Source organism: Vicugna pacos, chromosome 7 (genome assembly GCF_048564905.1).
Source record: "Vicugna pacos chromosome 7, VicPac4, whole genome shotgun sequence".
NCBI classification, from domain to species: Eukaryota; Metazoa; Chordata; class Mammalia; order Artiodactyla; family Camelidae; genus Vicugna; species Vicugna pacos.
In genome coordinates, this window is record NC_132993.1 from 58,431,019 (window position 1) to 58,449,017 (window position 17,999).

General features: G+C 38.2%; 1 protein-coding gene across 6 annotated transcripts in view; it reads right to left on the reverse strand.

The window, feature by feature from the left end:
• The window catches only part of MIOS (meiosis regulator for oocyte development), a 31,119-nt gene extending 15,309 nt beyond the window's left edge, over nt 1–15,810 (reverse strand). For 2 of the 6 annotated variants that reach the window (XM_072964935.1, XM_006207603.4), the window contains exons 1-4: nt 15,614–15,810; nt 8,734–10,074; nt 8,312–8,410; nt 1,951–2,205 (exon numbers count right to left, since the gene is read on the reverse strand). In XM_072964935.1, the coding sequence (XP_072821036.1) occupies nt 1,951–2,205; nt 8,312–8,410; nt 8,734–10,027 (1,648 nt within the window). In that variant the 5' untranslated portion in view covers nt 10,028–10,074; nt 15,614–15,810. Of the gene's footprint in view, nt 1–1,950; nt 2,206–8,311; nt 8,411–8,733; nt 10,075–11,733; nt 11,904–14,544; nt 14,629–15,613 lie in introns of all 6 variants that reach the window. The other 4 variants (XM_072964932.1, XM_072964933.1, XM_072964934.1 and 1 more) reach the window with 4 other exon arrangements.
• Between the last annotated feature and the right edge of the window lie 2,189 nt (nt 15,811–17,999).

Here is a 17,999-nt window from a genome sequence, read left to right on the forward strand (position 1 = left end):
ACAAGCAAAAGTTTCCATTCTTAGAAAATTTCTGCTCATATTGCAAGCCCTGGTAGGACAAGCACATCTTTTAATTCTCAAGTTCTCATTCCAGGCAGGTTCCTATATGGTATGTTATTGCTTACAGTCCAAATGAAGAGTAGAGAAGCTGTCCTACCAGGATCATTGTCAACTTTATCAACAAGTTCATATTTGCTGAAATGTTTCAAAGGGTTCACAGTAAATATTACTGTACCTCAGGGCTGCAATTTCCAAAATAATTTTTTTTCCTATTCCTAAATATGTAATCACATGCTTATGTATATGTTTTATCAGCAAGGTACTGAAAGCCAATATTTCAGCATTCTTATTATACTATTGTAACTTTCTAATTTTTCTAGGACAAAATTAACTATCAGAATGACCACAGAATTGTATTTAGACATATTTAAAACAAAGCATTTGTTGCCAATAATCTCCAACATTTGTTCTCAGCAGTTTATATGGCTGCTGATGAGCTGCTAGACTGGCAGTCAGCCCTCTGCCTGCCTAGCCATCTAACGTAAGTTCAGCTTCAAAAGAGAAAATTAAATTCACCTTCAACTTTTACTTTGTTTTCTACATTTAGTACAGCAGCTTTATTAGGTCTCTTGATCTTAATCATTTTCTTTTTTCCCAAACAAAACAGCATTTCCCACTTTATGTTCTTAATAGCCTGTTCTTCATTTCTGTAAACATTTTCCCCAAGTTATTTTATGTCTGTTTCCTGGGCCTACTCTATTTAAGTCTTTCAAGGTAAAAAACAGAGCAACAAAAGAATATCTTCTTTTAATCCTGCTTAGAACAATTTATTTCCAAATGGAAAAGAGTATCTGATTCCAAAGGGAAATCTTTACTCCAGATCTTACCAGGTTATTGAAATCACTGAAAAGACACCTTTCCCCTATGATTAGTATGGGTATTTAAATCTAACGCCAAATTTTCCAAGTGCACCTGACAAGGAGTGTCATGCTCTCCGGTCGCAACAAAATTATAATTAGGAATGACTTTGATATTTAATATCAAATATTTTTTCCATCATCTCATATCTTCTTTTGCACTCTCAAATGGGGAAGACTTACGTTAGAGCAAAAGTGAAGGAAAAGAGGCCAATCTGGGCAAAATATTAGCTTTTTCAACTTTTAGACTGCAAGTAAATATATTACAGTTAATTTCACGTTTTTTTCCTATGGTATAACAGAACCTTAATAGTTTCAAAATGGGCCTGTATATAAGAATTAAGTATTCTGAATGCTCAAAAATAATTTGCTAGATGTATTAGAAATCAATAGCTATATATACACCTTAGGTATTTTCAAGTGAAATATTCCTGGTAAGAAAAAAAATGAATTTCTGGATTAAGATTTATTTCTCTGGGTATTCGCTTATAAAATATCAGAGTGAAAATTTTATCACATTTCTTTGTTTCTTCCTTTAAAAAAAAGTTAAATGGAAAGTATGTTTAAATCAGCAGACTCAAGTAGAAATATTTGTGCAGATCAAAGCATGATTTTTATAAGAATCTATATTAGTCTAACTAAAAGTATCAGTTTCCTACAAGTCAATCAAAAACCACCCAAAAGATAAAGTATAAAAATACACTCAAATGTTTGCCATAAAAATGCTTGCAGATGAAGTAGTCCTAATCTTCAAGAAAAAGTATTTTTTAAATGTATATGAACTGTCTTTAAAGAAAAAACACTGAAAATGAACACACTTGAGTACTTCTTATAATATTATGACAATTAAGACACATTCTTTTTCACAAACAAAAGGGATGGGCTAACATTCACTTCTATAGATACAGTTCTGTGCTGATTTCACTTTCAAAAATATTTACACAAAAATATTACTTAGATCTTTAAAAATTATCAGCGTCTTTTCTTTAAAGGATTCTATGAACCACAAGTATCTTAGAATATAATCCAATACCTTTTCCTGAAGATGCCCCTTCATTCAGGATTTGGATTGCTCGTCGAATATCCAAGTTGAACAATGCCACAGCAGCAGCTCTCTCCCATTCCCCTTCTTGTACAAGGGAGTTCAAAAACGGCCCCACATCTACATCCGTTCCTTTCTTTATCCACCCACAAAGTTGTAAAGCTAAAATTCTCTCTTCATTTAAATTCTGAGTATCAGTTTGCTTATCCAACCCACTCCAATTATGTCTGCTGCTTTCCACCACTCCTAAAAAGAGAAACATTTTTATATTGTTTTATCATTTATTATTTTTTGAAATATATTTGGAAAGTAAGTCAGTTTTACATAAAAATATTTCAACAATTAGATTTTAAATATTCAACTTCCCAGCCACAATTTTATGATAGGATTAATATGTGATATGCAACAAACAAAACATATTTGACATATTGCTAAGTATAACAGTTTCCTGAGTTACAACAAAGAGCTCTTGGAATAAGTCAGTGCCCCAGGGGCTGAGTCACTGCTTCAGAGAAGGCTCCCTGACCACTAACTTAAAACAGGGTGCCACCTGTTATTGTCAAACTTGTCATTGGGTCCTGTATTTCCTTTAGCACTAGCATAAGGTCCCATATTTTATTTATTAATTTTTCAGCCTTATCTTTTCTCCTACTAGAACATAAATTCCAAAAGGGCAGGCATCTTGTGTTTTTATTTGAAAGGTGTCCCCAGTGCTTGAGATCCAGCAGATACTGAAGCTTTCTCTCCCTCCCGAGTCCTGTCACTCTATGTACGAACATAGAGCATGTATCAACAAATACATCTATGTGAAAAAATGAGACAAAAATCACCAAAGTACTCTGAAAGGCTAAGTACTAAGCTAAAATACAACAGGAATGATTTGAAGGTTTTCCCACCTTACTAAACCAGGAGACTTTACATTTTCATTGCCTTTTCATAAGGAATCTAAATAATTCTTGTAGCATTATTTACACTGGAATCAAGGCAGATGATCCCAATGGCAGAACAATTTCACTTAGGATGATATTTGGTGTCAAATAAAGGTAAAACAAATAAAGATGAAACTTAAGGACTCTATTAATTGCAACTCAAATTCTTCAAAGTTCTGAAAAGTTTTACCATTAAAATTGTCATTATGTACTTATCTATTGTTATTTTAACAAAGGATTTTCAGAATTAAGTTAGGAATTAGGCAGTAAGAATGCCCAATATTACAAAAGTCTTTTATTTGTAGTAATTTACAGTAATTCTACATTTACATAGTTACATACAGTAATTATACATTTGTAAAAAAAAAAAACTAGATCAAAACAAATACATAGGTCTTAAGAAATAATTCAACTTGTCTGTAGTAGGCAGAATTGGAAAATGAGCTCCATGAAAGAATCTGAATATGAATTTTTGTAAAATTGTGGAAATTTAAAAAATAGTTAAATAATTATCCTTGAAATTACTTATATGTAACCTTATTATTAGGAATTTGCCAATTCAGGTCAAGGAATTAGGAAGAGACTTTCGAAAAGAAGTTTTCTTCCTTAAAGAGAATATCTGCCCATCAAAAAGAGGAAGTGTGCTGCTCTATTTGCAATCATGAGGGAAGTCAGTGGAGACAAAACCATTTTTAGCTTATGAAAGTGAAATTTTAAGAACTATGAGAAAATTGTGAATAATTCAATGATAAAGTTAATAAAAGACACGTTGAAAATTAAAACTTTCTTTCTGAATAACAAATTTAAATTATTTAGATAGAATACAGTCATTAAATTCTATGTAGAACAAGCTGCAGATGTATTTGAATGTATTTATTTTCCAAACACCTCTATAAATTTTGGATTCGGTGCTGACGTTATTTAATTAATAGTAAAAATAGTAAAAAAAAAAAAAAAGTAAAAAAATAACTACTTTAAATGGGTGAACAAAAGGTAGAAATATATTTTTCCAAAAATTCCTCACAGTTTAATAACATTCTAGTTTCTTAGGGTTTTTATTTTCTAGAAATTGTGTCACAGAATAGAGATCCATGTGTATGAACCCAAAGAATTCACTACTAGCAGGTGAAAAAAATATCCTTTAAGTGCATGGACACTGTGTCACATATTTTGGCTCCTCAGAGATCTTCCTACTGCTTAATAACTATGCTACAGGTAATTAGGGTTATCAAACAAGCAATGTGGTATTATTGTATGTTTTTAGGTAGTCATATTATGATTTTTAATACGTATGAATTTTTAAATGTGATTTTAACATCTGAAAAGGAATTAAAATCTATTTATGCACATTATGCAATACTAAAGTGACAAAATTATATCCCCTAAATTTTAGATTGCCCTATATATAAATAATAGAATCGACATTTTATGATAGTTGTGAGGGAAACAAGTTCACTTAAACATTTAAAAGCATTAAAAACATTTTTTTGTTTCAAACACTACACCAAGCAATCAGACACTATGCTACTAGCAGATATTAGTTTCATTTTTATATCTATATAATAACAAAGCAGTAAAATTAATTATCCAGTGTTTATAAAAACATTTTGTTCTTAAAAACATATATCCCAGCTTTTCTGCCCCTTAAAGTAATTCTTAATAGACAAGCTTTCTAGATCAGAGTTTATCCTGTAATTATGAAAAACACTTTCATCATATTGGATGGAAAGCTGACCAATAATTTATTATACAACTTTCTGCCATCTTAAAAGGAAGGAATTATACCTACTGACAACATTGTGACCCTGCTCTACAGGAAGTACAGGACAATGCCTCAGGGCATGCATGCTCCTCATCCTGGCTGATTTCAACACTGGTCCGTCCCATAAACTAGCCTCTATTTCTCTTCTTCGTTATCCCTGTGGTCTATACCTCCAAGATTTCACTCCCCCTTTCATGGACACACTCCAAATTGTTCCTTCTCCAAAAGAACCACTTTGTAACCACCACCTCATAGCCTTCCAGCTCACAATCTCAATCTCACAATCTTTTGACCACTCATATTTCTACTTTTCAGTCTTCTCCTATCATCTTCCTCCCCATCCAAGTTAGATCCCAAGGATCCAACAAATGAATCATTCTCTTGCCAGTAGCCTTAATTCTCTTGCCCCACTGTCCTTTATTCTGTCTCTGGTAAAACAACATTGCCCTACGGGCCTTCTGTATCTCAAGGCAATGCTCTCCTCTTCTCTGTATCTTCACTCCACAACCTCCCTGCTCCTTCTCAATAAGCAAACCTAGTACCCTGAGAAAACAGGAGACTTCAGGTAGAAAACTCTGCAGCTTCTGGTCACTGAACCTTAAACAACCTGCAAACCTTTTCCCTTTGCCTTTGCCTAAAGTGGAATAGGTGTATATCCTCCTGTCTAAAGCCAATCTTTCACCTGTCATTTGGATCCCATTCCTAGGAATTTGCTCTTCACCATCTTTACTCTGCAGTTTTAACCTCTTTCTGTGGGTTTCCTCTCATTAGCATTTAAATAAGCTTAAATCAGTCCCATGTTAAAAACAAAAACAAAGCAACACAAAAGCCCTCCCCTGACCCCTGACTCACCTGCTACCATCACTGTGTATCTTTTTATCTTCTACATATAGTCAAATTTCTTGAAAGAATTAAAATGATCTCATTTCTTCAACCTAAATTTCTTGCCCAATGGACATCTCCACCTAGCTTTCTCAAATTCAATTTATCCTAAAATAAACTCTTCTCTTCTCAAATGCATTCTTCCTATGTTATTCCTATCTAACTAGTGCTAGTATTACCCCAGTTGCCTTAGTGTGCTTTCATTTTTCCTTCCTCTCCATCCCCTTTAATGATTTTGTTCCACACTCTAATTTACCCACATTTCTCTAGCTCTTCTGCCAGTAACCTTGGTAAAAACAGTCACATTTTACCTTAATCAGCTCTAAAACACAAAACACTAAAAGCCAAACACAACTTTAAAACACAAATCTAATTCTGGTTCTGCTCTTTAAAATCTTTCCTTGGTTTCCACTTCTTACAGTATGATAAATCAGGATTTCTGAGACCTGAGTTACCCCACTGCTTACCTTTCTAGCCTCCTTCTCTCTTCAAGTCCTCTCTCACACTCTGTTCCAGCAATACTCAATGTGCTCTCCTCTGGGCTCACTGCATATGCTGCTCCCTGTCTGAATTTCTCTTGGCCTTCACCTCCTGTGGGAAACCATCGCTAACCCCTACAACCAGATTATGAATTCTTCTATACATAATTGTATGTTTTTCCTCACATTATAACTGACTATTTATTTGTCCATATTCTGAACTATAGTTGACCCTGGAACAACATAGGTTTGAACTGCGTGGGTCCACTTTTACACAGATTTTTTTCAATAAATATAGAAACTTTATTTCCATTTTGTAGATCTTTAACTAAATGTAGGGAAAAGTTAGCATTCAATTAAAGATCAAAATGTGTGGAATCAAAAGAACTAGGGTTTGAGTCCTTATACTATCCAAACTGCTTCAGCTTCCTGCCCTGGGGTAAATCATTTACCAATTCCTTTGTTTTCGAGGCAGAATGCAGATTTTTGCGGGGAGGGGCGTTGGGGACTAACCTCTTGTCTTGTTCAACTATAGAAAGTAAACTCCCCAAGAGTAGGAATGATACCTATTTTGTCCCATAAGGGAAGAAACATAGCTATCTTGTTCACAGTTACGACTCCACTTCCTAGGAAAATTCTTGGCATACAGTTAACAAGTAATAAGTATTTGCTGAATGAATGAATAAATTTACCTCTTATCACAGTTGTAAAAACAAAGTAACATGGAGAAAGCAACTAGCATCGCTTATTTACAGTAAGCACTTAATATATACTGTCATCAAAGGTAAAATTTAGCTGTGCACTCTAATAAACTTGTGCATTTGATTACCGTAGGCAACATGGTTCCATGTGCCTTGACTTACTATGTACTGAATTATTAGAGAAAGAAGTATGGCCAGATAAAAGATGGAAACCTGGGGCTGCCATCTTTGACAGTCACTCCTCTCTTTATTTTTGAGCTGTAGAAACAAAAATAAAACCAAACCAAAAAGCTAAAACAGCAAGTAGTCCAACAGTAAGTAGTCTTTTTCAGTCTGCATAAAGACTACTCTTGACGCAAGTCAAGGCACTCAATTTGTCTATACTGGACCAGAAAAATAGAAAGATATTCCATTTTTCCCCTTGCTTTTTCTCAGAGGTAGTTTGTTGGCCTTTCCCTAAAATATAACAAAAAAAACAGCAAAACAATAATAAACTCAGAATACTGAGAATGCAGTGTGGCCTTACCTGCTATATAGTTATAAATATTATTTAAAGGGGTAATATAGTAAAATTGCCCTTTCATTTGTATTAATAAAAATGGAAATCTCTAACTGAACTCTTATTTTATTATTTATACTAAAAGTTGCTTTTTTAGTGGAAACCTAATGAGAGAATATCAAAATGAAATAGATCATATTAAGTAGTATACTGAACCTTCTTCAGTAATGAGGACCAAATAACTTATAAGTTTTTTAAAAAGTATAATATAACCATTTAATTAAACTGCTTACCCTACTTATTAAAAAATAGCATTTTATTTTGTATTTTTATAAAGTATTTATGCAAGGCCTATTAAAAAACCAAGTTAGATTTATTACTTCTACTACCACTCTTCAACTAAATAGTATGAACTACTTTTCTAGCAGCTTGACTTGGGCCCAAATTTGACTGCTACCAAAAGCTGGATACCAAGTTTTAGGTTGAGGAGATAACTGTAATATAACCCACAATTCAATTCCAATAAAAACAGTAAGAATCAATCAGTGAAAAAATAAGTTTGGCTCTTTTGTCATCTTTATTTTATTCTTAGTTTATTAATTTCAGTCCTACATTAATTCATACATTAATCCAATCATCAAAGACTATTTCAGGTAAGGTATTTCATGACATACTTCATGTCACAGTTACATAGTCCCTGACATCAGATAGCTAAGTGAAAAGGTTCAGGCAGCAAAATAAAAAGGGGTCTCCTTCAAATAGAAATTTTTAAATTTAGCTTTTATAAAAGCAAATAACTGTGACAAAATGTGAACAACCAGGATCCTATAAATCATCTAATACCTTTCAAAGTGGGTCTTAAAAAAAAAGAACAAAACTGAATAGATTTAGAAAGTCAGTTTCACTTCAAAGACCCAAGACATCCTCCAAAAAATTTTTTAAATATAAAAACAATTATGCATTTAACTCAACAATTCACTAAAATATCTAATCAGAGATCAAAAGAAATTTATGTACCATATCCTGAAAAAACTAAATTTGGGGAAAAAATAAGAATACAAAAGTTATAAACCTATTGCAGAAAATAAGAATTTTCTTACCCAAAGATGACTTCACAATTGATTTAATTCCTGCATAAACCAATGATCCTTTGTTGCCTGGAGACTTCTGATCCATATCTTCTGTATACTGCTTCATAAGTATTTAAATGCATAGGAAATACTAGTGACGATGCATAACAAAATATTTCAAAACAAAATTTATTTTGATTTGAAGCCAATTCATAATAAGCATCAGTGCAAGAAGGCGGTTCTACTCTATTGTAGAGACACTTTTCTTCCTCCTACACAATCTGCAAAGCAGTATTTCAAGTTCAACAGTTTTAAACTTTACCTTGTAATTTTAGTATTATGTAGCTTGTATTTGCACATAAAACATTCAGTACATTTAGACTGACCTTGCAGCAAACTTCAAGAACATGTCTACCTGATTCATCTCACAAAATTCACAACACAAAGGATATAGTGCAGAGTATACCAGAGTGACTTCAGCTGCGGATCTTCATTTCCAGCTAAAATATGGTTTCTCCACACCTGTTCTGTATCAAGTCCGTACCTCGATAAAGCCCGAAGGCGCATCTTCGTTGCTATATCTTTTTCTAAAGAGTTATCGTTTTCTTCTTCTGCACATTCATACAAATGACGACCACAAGCCCACATTAAAGATGTGATTGGGCTCCAGGCAAGAGAGATCCTTTCAAAAACAGTGAAGTCAGACATTGTTCGGTTGGGAGTTACAACTATCATTCGATTTTGACTTGTTGGATGCCAAGCAAAGGAAGCAATGTAATTGTCACAAGGTTGCACACTTCTTTCAATTATCGTGGGTTCAGTTTCATCCCCGATGGGAGTGGGTGTATGCTGCATATCATATAATCTAATAATATTACTATCCCTCGTTAAAGTGGCAAGCAGACCAGTCCTAGTCGGACACCATGCTACTTTTGTTAAGGGCTTCGGTTGCTCAGTCAAAGTCAAAACAGGCTTCTCAAATTTCCTAAGATCCCATATTGCAACCTGACCTTCATAGAAGGAAGCAACACGATCATGGAAGTATGGGTCTACTGTCACCCCCTGAACAGCTTTTGTATTTACAAACATCTTTTGGCTTGTATTCCGAAGATCAAAAATGGCTAGATTACGATGCATACCAGCAAGGAGAAGTTTCTGGTCTCGCGGAAGCCAACAGAGAGAAAGACAAGCATCATTCTGTCCTAATTCATATAGTGGTTTTGTTACTAATAATGTTGTTTCAGTTTCACCTGAGGACAGTCTCACTTTCTCCAAGGGAACTATATCAGGAGTATATTTGCTGCAGATATCCCAAATCAGCACTGAAAAATCAGCTCTATGTTTATCTAGACCAGCAGCAAGCCAGTTACTATCCAATGGATTCCACGCAAGGGTATTGCATTGTCGTGCATGTTTTGGAACAAATTCTTTTCCTATCAAATCTTTGAACTTTGAGTTATGATCTTGACCAAGACTTGTAAGTACAACTCTACCATTTGCTTGTCCAACTGCTAGGAGACATTCAGGATCATAGTTGAGATACCAGGCAACACATTTCATATAGGGTGTTTCTGAATTTATTGATAGCAATGTCGCTGCAGAGTCTTCAGATAAACGTAGAGATCCAGCTTTGAGTTCTGAATTCACAGTAGATTCCACATGATACAGACTAAGTTCTGAGTCACATACAACAAATCTATCAACCTGGTGTGGTGCCCACAATATATCAGGTTTGGTACCACTCATGTTTACGGATGTGCTCAAAGAGTCCAGTTAGGTCCATTCACTGAAACCTGTTTAAAAATTAAAAGTTTTAAAATGTTAACAAAATACAATGCTAAGCTCAATCAACTATTTAGAAGGTCAGGAAATTTTCCATACAGGTACACTGTTTTTCAATTTAGTTACTTTTCTTCTAACTACTATGAATTCAAGACAATTCATACTTACTGATAAAAAGGGGAAAAAGAAGACCTTTCTCCAATAAGATGAGCTGGTAGGAATCTGAGAACTCTGCTCTGGCTTTATTTCCCATGATCAATTATTTTAATTGCACTGTTACTAGTACCTTCAGTTTAACCTCAGAGCTGAAATAACGTCAGTGTGGTGAGCAAATTAGTAAGTATCATCCCTTTGAAGGGAGAAAAACTTCAAAGAGTTATGAATCGTGTTCCTAAGCAATAAAGCGGCACTGTCCAACAGAACCTTCTGCAGCATTAGGTATATTCTATATCTGTACTGTCCAATACGGGAGCTCCTAGCCCCATGTGGCTACTGAGCACTAGAAATGCGACTAGTACAAATTTTAAATTTTTCTTTAATGAATTTTGATATAATTAGCCACAAAAGGCACCATAATGGACAATGCAGATTTAAAGTACAAAGCCACTAGTCTCTTCCTTAACTTTCAAGGATAAGAAGCAGCCTAAATGGCAGAGTAAATGCTGGAATATACTGAACAGAGGTGAGTTTTAGTCCTAGCTCTGACTAGATTAGCTGTATACAGAAAGGCCTCTTAAAAAGGCCTCTGTGTTTGGGGATCCTTTTGTTTTCTCATCTATACAAGAGCTAGTTTAGATTAGTGTTTCCCAAATTTCAGTCATTCATGTACCACCTGTGACGTTATTTAATATTTTTCTTTAAATTGACTCATTTTTAAAATCTGAAAATCAATTTTATCATCAGGTCCATGAATCATGGGTACAATATGCTAAATATATTTTTCCTAACATATAGTAAATAGGTAACTATTAAAAACTCCTGACTGTGTTTTACCTAAAATCATCCTGTTTATGACCAATGGGACACACTGCACCTTGGGAAACTGAATTAAGTAACTATTAGAGGCTATCTTAGTTTCCAATTCTATAAACTTTGAATGGGTATTGCAATGGAATTTTTGAAAAGATAAATATCCTGCAGTAGTTTAAGCACAAACTAAAAAATTGTTATGTTAAAAATGGTAATTTAATAATAAAAGCTACTTATAAAATGTAAATATCTATTTCTAATCAAGAGGTAATAGTCTGGATTAAAAACGAACAAAGATATTTATAATCGCCATGGCAGTTGGTATCTGTACAACCATGCTGTCAGCTGCTAAAGAGTGAAGCTGCGGTTCATTCATCTTTCTGTCCCCTGTACCAGATTATAGGGCCTGGCACAGACTCCTAATAAAGATACACTAAATAAATTCAACTCAAACATACTTGCTTTACTTATTGATGTTGTAAAAGTTTCAGTCAGTAATTATTAGTCTATTCTAGACAGTCTATGCAATAGAATCATAAAATTTGAATGACTGGGAAAACCTCTAAGAATTCTTACACTGGCTTCCTTCCTTCCTTAAGAGTTCTGAAGCCCAAGATCGATCATCTCAATTATATTCTTACTAGCACTCTCAATTTCATCTCCTTGCCACTTTGAGCTTGCCTTCCCTGACCCTAGCTCACCTCAATCCCATTATTTACCGTCTTCTCTCCTCCACTCAGGCTGCCAAGTCTCGTGCCTCTGCAGACTGACTCCGTAAGAAATTAAGGTAGACAACACGTCTGGCCTGTGCTGCCATTCTTCAGCAATTCTTTTATTCATTTTTCCACTCTGGCCTTTATGAACTTCATCTCTATATAATATCAAAGTGATCTTTTTAAAAAAAAACTTAACCAGGTTATTCAACACCTGTTTAAAACTCTCTAATGGTTTTTAACTTCTCTTCAGTATAGAGTTTCAAATCTTCAATATAACCTGTAAAACCCTAAATGCTTTAACCTCTATCTACTGCCCCAGCCTCAATCCACACCATTCTCCTCCCTGCTAACAGTTCTAGCTACACAGTCCTTCTTTTCAGTTCCTAGAATGTAACTCTCCAGCCCCCATTACCACACCTTTGCAAATACTATTCTCTCTGGTTGGAGCTTCTTCCCTCCCCTTTTGGTCAGTTAAAACCTGCTCAACCCTGACGCCAACCATCCTCTATCTCCTCCCCAGTCTACATCAGGTCACTTAGATATATACTCTCATTGAACAACAGTCCTTCCCTTTAAATCACCCTCTCCATTGTCTCTCCTACTAGATCATAAACTCCTTAGGGGTCCAAAAAGTATTCCATTTGTACCTCTAGTACACAGCACAGAGACCAGCACTTAGTAAATACTTAGTAAAATTATTTGTTAAATGAATGCACTTGTTAAATGCGCCCTCTGACACTTCCCACACTGCTTTCTTCAAGTTTTACCAATCTCCCCATGCCACCACCCACTGCCCTTTCTAGTAGACATTGGCTCCAGCCAAGAGCAAAGTGCCCACTGTCATAACTGGTTCCAATGATGGGTAGGAGCCCACAATGAGCCCTAAGAAAGGATCACTCTAATAGCCTGATTTTTATTTATTATGTAAATATTTAATGAATATCTTCTATGTTCCAGACATTGTTCTAAATACTGGGAACACAGCAGTGAACAGGAACAGATCAGGTTCTTGGTTGCTATAGACTGCATGATGGCCTCCCAAAATTCATAAGTTGAAGCCATAATCTTTACTGCATGTGACTGTCTTGGAGACAGAGTCTTTGAGAAGGCAATTAAGGTTAAGCTTAAATGAGGTCAGAAGGGTAAAGCCCTGATCTGACAGAACTGGTACCCTTAAAAGAAGAGGAAGAGACACCAGAGCTCTCTCCGCATGTAAGCACACAGTGAGAAGGCGGCTATCTGCAAGCGAGGGAGACAGCTATCACCAGAACTGGACCAAACCGGCACCCTGATCTGAGACCTCCAGTCTCTGGACAGTGAGAAAATAAATCTCTAATGTTTAAGCCATCCAGTCTATGGTATTTTGTTATGGCAGCCCAAGTGAACTAATATACTAGCTTAATAAAGCCTGCATTCTAATGCTAAAGTTATGTCCGATCTTAAAGAGAATTTAAAACTTAAAGATAAGAAGAAAAAGAAGCACTTGTGTAATGAGAAGTAGCTAAGACAACAAAAAGGAGGAATGGATACTGCCAAGTACGGCTTCATTCATACTTATGTCCTAAGGACAGAGGGAAACTCTTAATTGGACGTATCCTGAGATCTGGCCCATCTTCTCATCTCACTGAAAGACAAATACTTAAAGAAGCACACTTTTTATGTAAGTTTCCATCCTACAACAGTACTCTACACAAATGACCTATGATAAGAGTACCTGATGCCACGTAGAAAAATCTTTCTTAAAAGAAAACAGAAAGTGTTACCGTAATTTAAAAAACTGCTTGATTTATACGAGTCTCAATGAAGAATCATTTGCATTTCTTCTGATGTTATGCAGATATTTATATTACCATCCACAAAATCTGATTATAGTAACTCACAAAGAATCACAGAACTTAAGAGTTAGAAAGAGACTAGCAAACTCTGCTTAATTCACATAGAAGTAAAGTAAGGACCAGATGCTCTGACTCCTGTCCAACAACTCTCATCCTAGACTACTGTACAGAGAAAGGATCAGCTACACTATATGCAGGGCCCCCAGACTCAAAACCTTTTAGGAATTTCAAGACTGGGACAGCAGAGCATTAAACCAAGTGTCGGGCCTTCTAAAGATGGGCCTTGTGGGACTGTACAGGCATACCATGATGCTGGCCCTGAACAGAGAGGTACATCTATAAGCCATTTCTTAAGAAATGTAGAGCTGACCTTGAACAACTCAGACGGTAGGGCAGAGACCCTTCAACACAGTAGAAAAACCCATATGTAGTTTATAGTTGGCCCTCTGTATTTGTGGTTTCTCTGTATCTGTGACTGCATCCCCAGACTCAGCCAACTGTGGGCTGTGTAGTACTGTAATATTCACTATTGAAAAAATCCTCATATAAGTGGGCCCATGCAGTTCAAACCCATGTTGTTCAAGAGTCAACTCTGTTTCTTTATAACCCAGCACACAATATAAATGGGTCCCAACTCATGAACGCAGATCAATAGCAATACGGTGGAGAGCAAAGAAAAGTGAACCTGGAGTCAAAAATCTCCAGCCACTTACTAACTGGACCCTAATAAGTCTCTTAATACTCCAAGACTATAAAATGGAGGTAGAACCTATCCCATCTCTAACTCACAAAGTTGTGACCATCAAGTTAAATATGTTCTCTGCATCCAAAACAAATCAGTATCACTGCGATTCCCTTAAACAGCCCTGGAAATTAATGTTTTCAATGCTGGAGACATTGAAAAGGTGGGGATAGGAGAGGTGTGATATGCAATAATTACAGCTTATATTTAGATCCTCACCTTCAAGTTTAAGAAGTGCTTACTTCCCATCAATGGTTTCTGAACAAAGGAAAGCCATGCTGACTCTGTTCCTCAGCAGAACATCTTTAACAGCACCGTCCAACAGAAACATAGTGTGAGCCATGTAACTTAAAATTTTCTTGTACCCACATTGAAAAAGAATACATTAAATTTAACAATGTATCTTATTTAACTCAACATATCAAAAATACTACCCTTTCAACATGTAATCAATGTAAAAATATTAATGACAAATTTACTTTTTTCTTTTTTGTACCAAGTCTTGGAAACTCAATGTGTATTTCACACTTCCAGCACATCTCAACCCTGTGTGGCTACTGGACACAGAAGATCTGTATAACACTAAGTGTACAAGGAATCCAACCACCCTTTCATATCCTTTTTCAATTGATGTGTTTTCTATTTTTCTTGTGACAAATAACAGCAGTAGTTTCAAGAAATTTCTACCAGCACTATCTTCAAGGAGGTGTTCCATATATCTCCAAATTTCCCTAAAATATAGTTCTACAAAAGGGCTGCGAACGCAGTCATTTGCTAAGTTAATTTAGGAATGCTCGAGGCATAGATGAGAGGCTTTAGGCTCCTATAGAATTTTCACTGCTCGTATATGCAGAGAACAGAGCTACGCGGGTGACAGGCCCTTTAAGAAGTACTTAATAGAGTACAACTAGAGCAAGGCTTGTTGCTCTACCGGCTAAATCAGGAATCTGAGGGTGACTTCCGCGCTCCAGACACCTGGCTGAGCCTCTCGTCCAGGGCGAGGACGCGGTTCCAGGTTCTCGTCCAAGGCTGCAGCGCGGACCCAGCGCCGGGAGACGGTCCCCGAGCGCTCCCTCAGCCGCCCGCCCGCAGCTCCGAGGCCCGGCCGGCCGCCAGGCGCAGTTATCCCGCAGCGCGGAACGTGATTCCCGGCGCCTCAGCTAGCAGAGGCCCCCGGGTCCGCCCCCGCCCGGACCTTTCAACGGGGCTTTCCCCGGCACTTGCGAGCCCTCTAACCGGGCCTCCCAATCACGAGAGCGGAGACGCGGCCCGCGCCGCACTCACCAACCTGGGGAGGGAGCGCTGCCGTCGTACTGCCGCTTCCGGCCTGGTAGCCGCCCCTCCCGCCGCGGGGGGTCGAACACGAGCAAGATGGCGGCGGCGGCGCTGCCAGTAACCTGCGCTCCGGGCCGGGGTCCCTCTCCCCACCACCGCGCCTCGCGGACGCGCGGACGCGCCAGGGCCTCGGAAGGGGAGTTCCCCACCGCGAGCCCCGCCCCTCGCTCGCCCTGGAGTCGCACCGCCCCGGGGCGGGGCTACGCTCTGGAGGCCCCGCCTTCCGCCCGAGCGCTCAGGTCCGCCCCGCAGGCCCCGCCTCTCGGAGTCGCGTCGTTGATTTTCAAGCGCTTCCGACTCTTTAGCTCCTTTAATCAGTTTAAATTTCCATTAAAAATTTATTGCAGGCCAACGGTATAGTAGAAAGTCCAAGATATTTGGTTCACGATTTATCACTCATTTACTCACTCAACAAACACTTCTTAAGTGTCTGCTGTGCACTTGACACAGTGCTGGAATGTCAGAGACAGCGGAGTGACTCCTAAAAAACATAATCCCGGCAGGAAACAAGCAATTAGAGTGATGTTAACAGGGATGGGGGCGCCCCCTGAGTGTCTGGGTGTGTGTGTAGTGGTGGAGAGTCAGGAACGCTTTCTAGAGGACCACTAGACTGAGACAAGAAGGATGAAGACGGGATTAGCCGGGAAAGGGAACAGGGCAGAGGGACTGGAGCAGAGGAAAAGAAAGTGCAGTCAGGAGGAAGGGCACATAGCAGTGGGGAGACAGTAGGGTACGCATGAGTGAGCAGAGGAAGTGGGGACAGATTAAGATGTAGTAGAAAGGTATTTGGAAACCAGGTTGGTGAGTTTGGATGGACATTTTCCTAAAGGCAGTGAGGCAATCATTGAAAAATTTCAACCAGAAGAGTGTGATCAGTTTTTCAGAAAGAAAAGGGGGAGGGATACGGTAAGTATCCAAAGGAGAGATGATGGAGACCCAAACTACCAGTGGTGTGGAGTGGGGATGGAGAGGAGTGTATGGGCAGGGGAATATTTAGAAGTTCGGGTGAACAGAGCTTGATAATTGACTCAGTAAATAAGGGAGAAAGAGGATTCTAGGTTTCCAGCTCCTGTAAGTAGGTGACGGTGCTGGCACAGGTGTTATAAACCTGACACAGAGACTGTCTTTGGATGTCTGGCAGTCTTTGCTTGTCTGTTCATGGTTAAAGTAGGTGGTTTTGGACTTGTGGTGATTGATTAAAACAGCATACTGAGCTAAGGCCTGGTGACCTTTAAGGCAGGTAGTTTTGGTAAGATGAGTTTGGGGAGTTTGCCTCTGGAGGTCTAAGGCTCCTTTTCACTCCTGCCGTTGGAAAAGTGGAGGTTGAAGAAAGTGCTGAGTACTGAGGGGAGATAGCACAGGATTCACCCCTTCAAACACTATCTTACCAATCTTCTCAGTGATTTCAGTCCTGGCCCCAAATCCCCACGAGCAACCTCAGATCAGTATGAGTCCCTTCCTCATTCCTTCTACCACACACAGCCGCGGGAAACAGCTCCCCGCACACTCAGGGGGAGACTTTGCTTTGACTCCAGAAAGGAAGTGAAAACTGTTAGGAATTCCCACAGCCTCCTACTGTTTTCTCTTTCCTTCCCTGAACATCTTCATTCACTCCCATTCTTACCTTCTTATAGAAGGGCCGAGAGGAAGAGGCAGGGCCTACATGCTGCTTCTCAGGGACCCAGCTCTTCCATGTGTCTTCAGCCTCCTCATTTCTACTGCTCCTTTACCTTCAACCTATGTTCAAGTTACTCCCGGCTTTCTTCTCAAAGGAGAGACCAAACTCACCCTCTCTAATCCCACCTCCTCCTGTCTTCTCCTGAATTCACTCCACTCAGGCTTTCAGCCCCACGATTCCACAGAAACTGCTGTTTACTTGCCTAGTGTTGTCTTCCCTTTCTGGAATATATGCTCCACATGGTCAGTTTTCATTCTGTTGTGCCTCCACCTCCAAGTGTTAGCAAGGCACTTGGTGACCAAGTTAGGGATGACCATTCTGGGGCTTCCCTTTCAGCGGTGCGTGTGGCTGTATCAAAAAGCTGTGACCAGTAAGATGTGAGGAGAATTGGGTCATGTCCTTTAGAAGAGGAGAAGCTGGCTGTCGACTTCCTCTCTCCCTTCTCCCTGCTGTCTGGAAAATGGCAAAAAGAAACACCGGTTAGAAATGGAAGCAGTGTGTTAAGGAAGGCAAAACTGCTCCATCAGTCTAAGTCCCAGCCTAATTCGGGGAGCTCAGGCTCCTTCCTCCCTTGGATCAGCTACAGACTTCTGGATCATTACACAAGAGGAAATAAAATTTGTTCTTTTAAAAATTACTGTTTGTTTGGACCTGTTTGTTA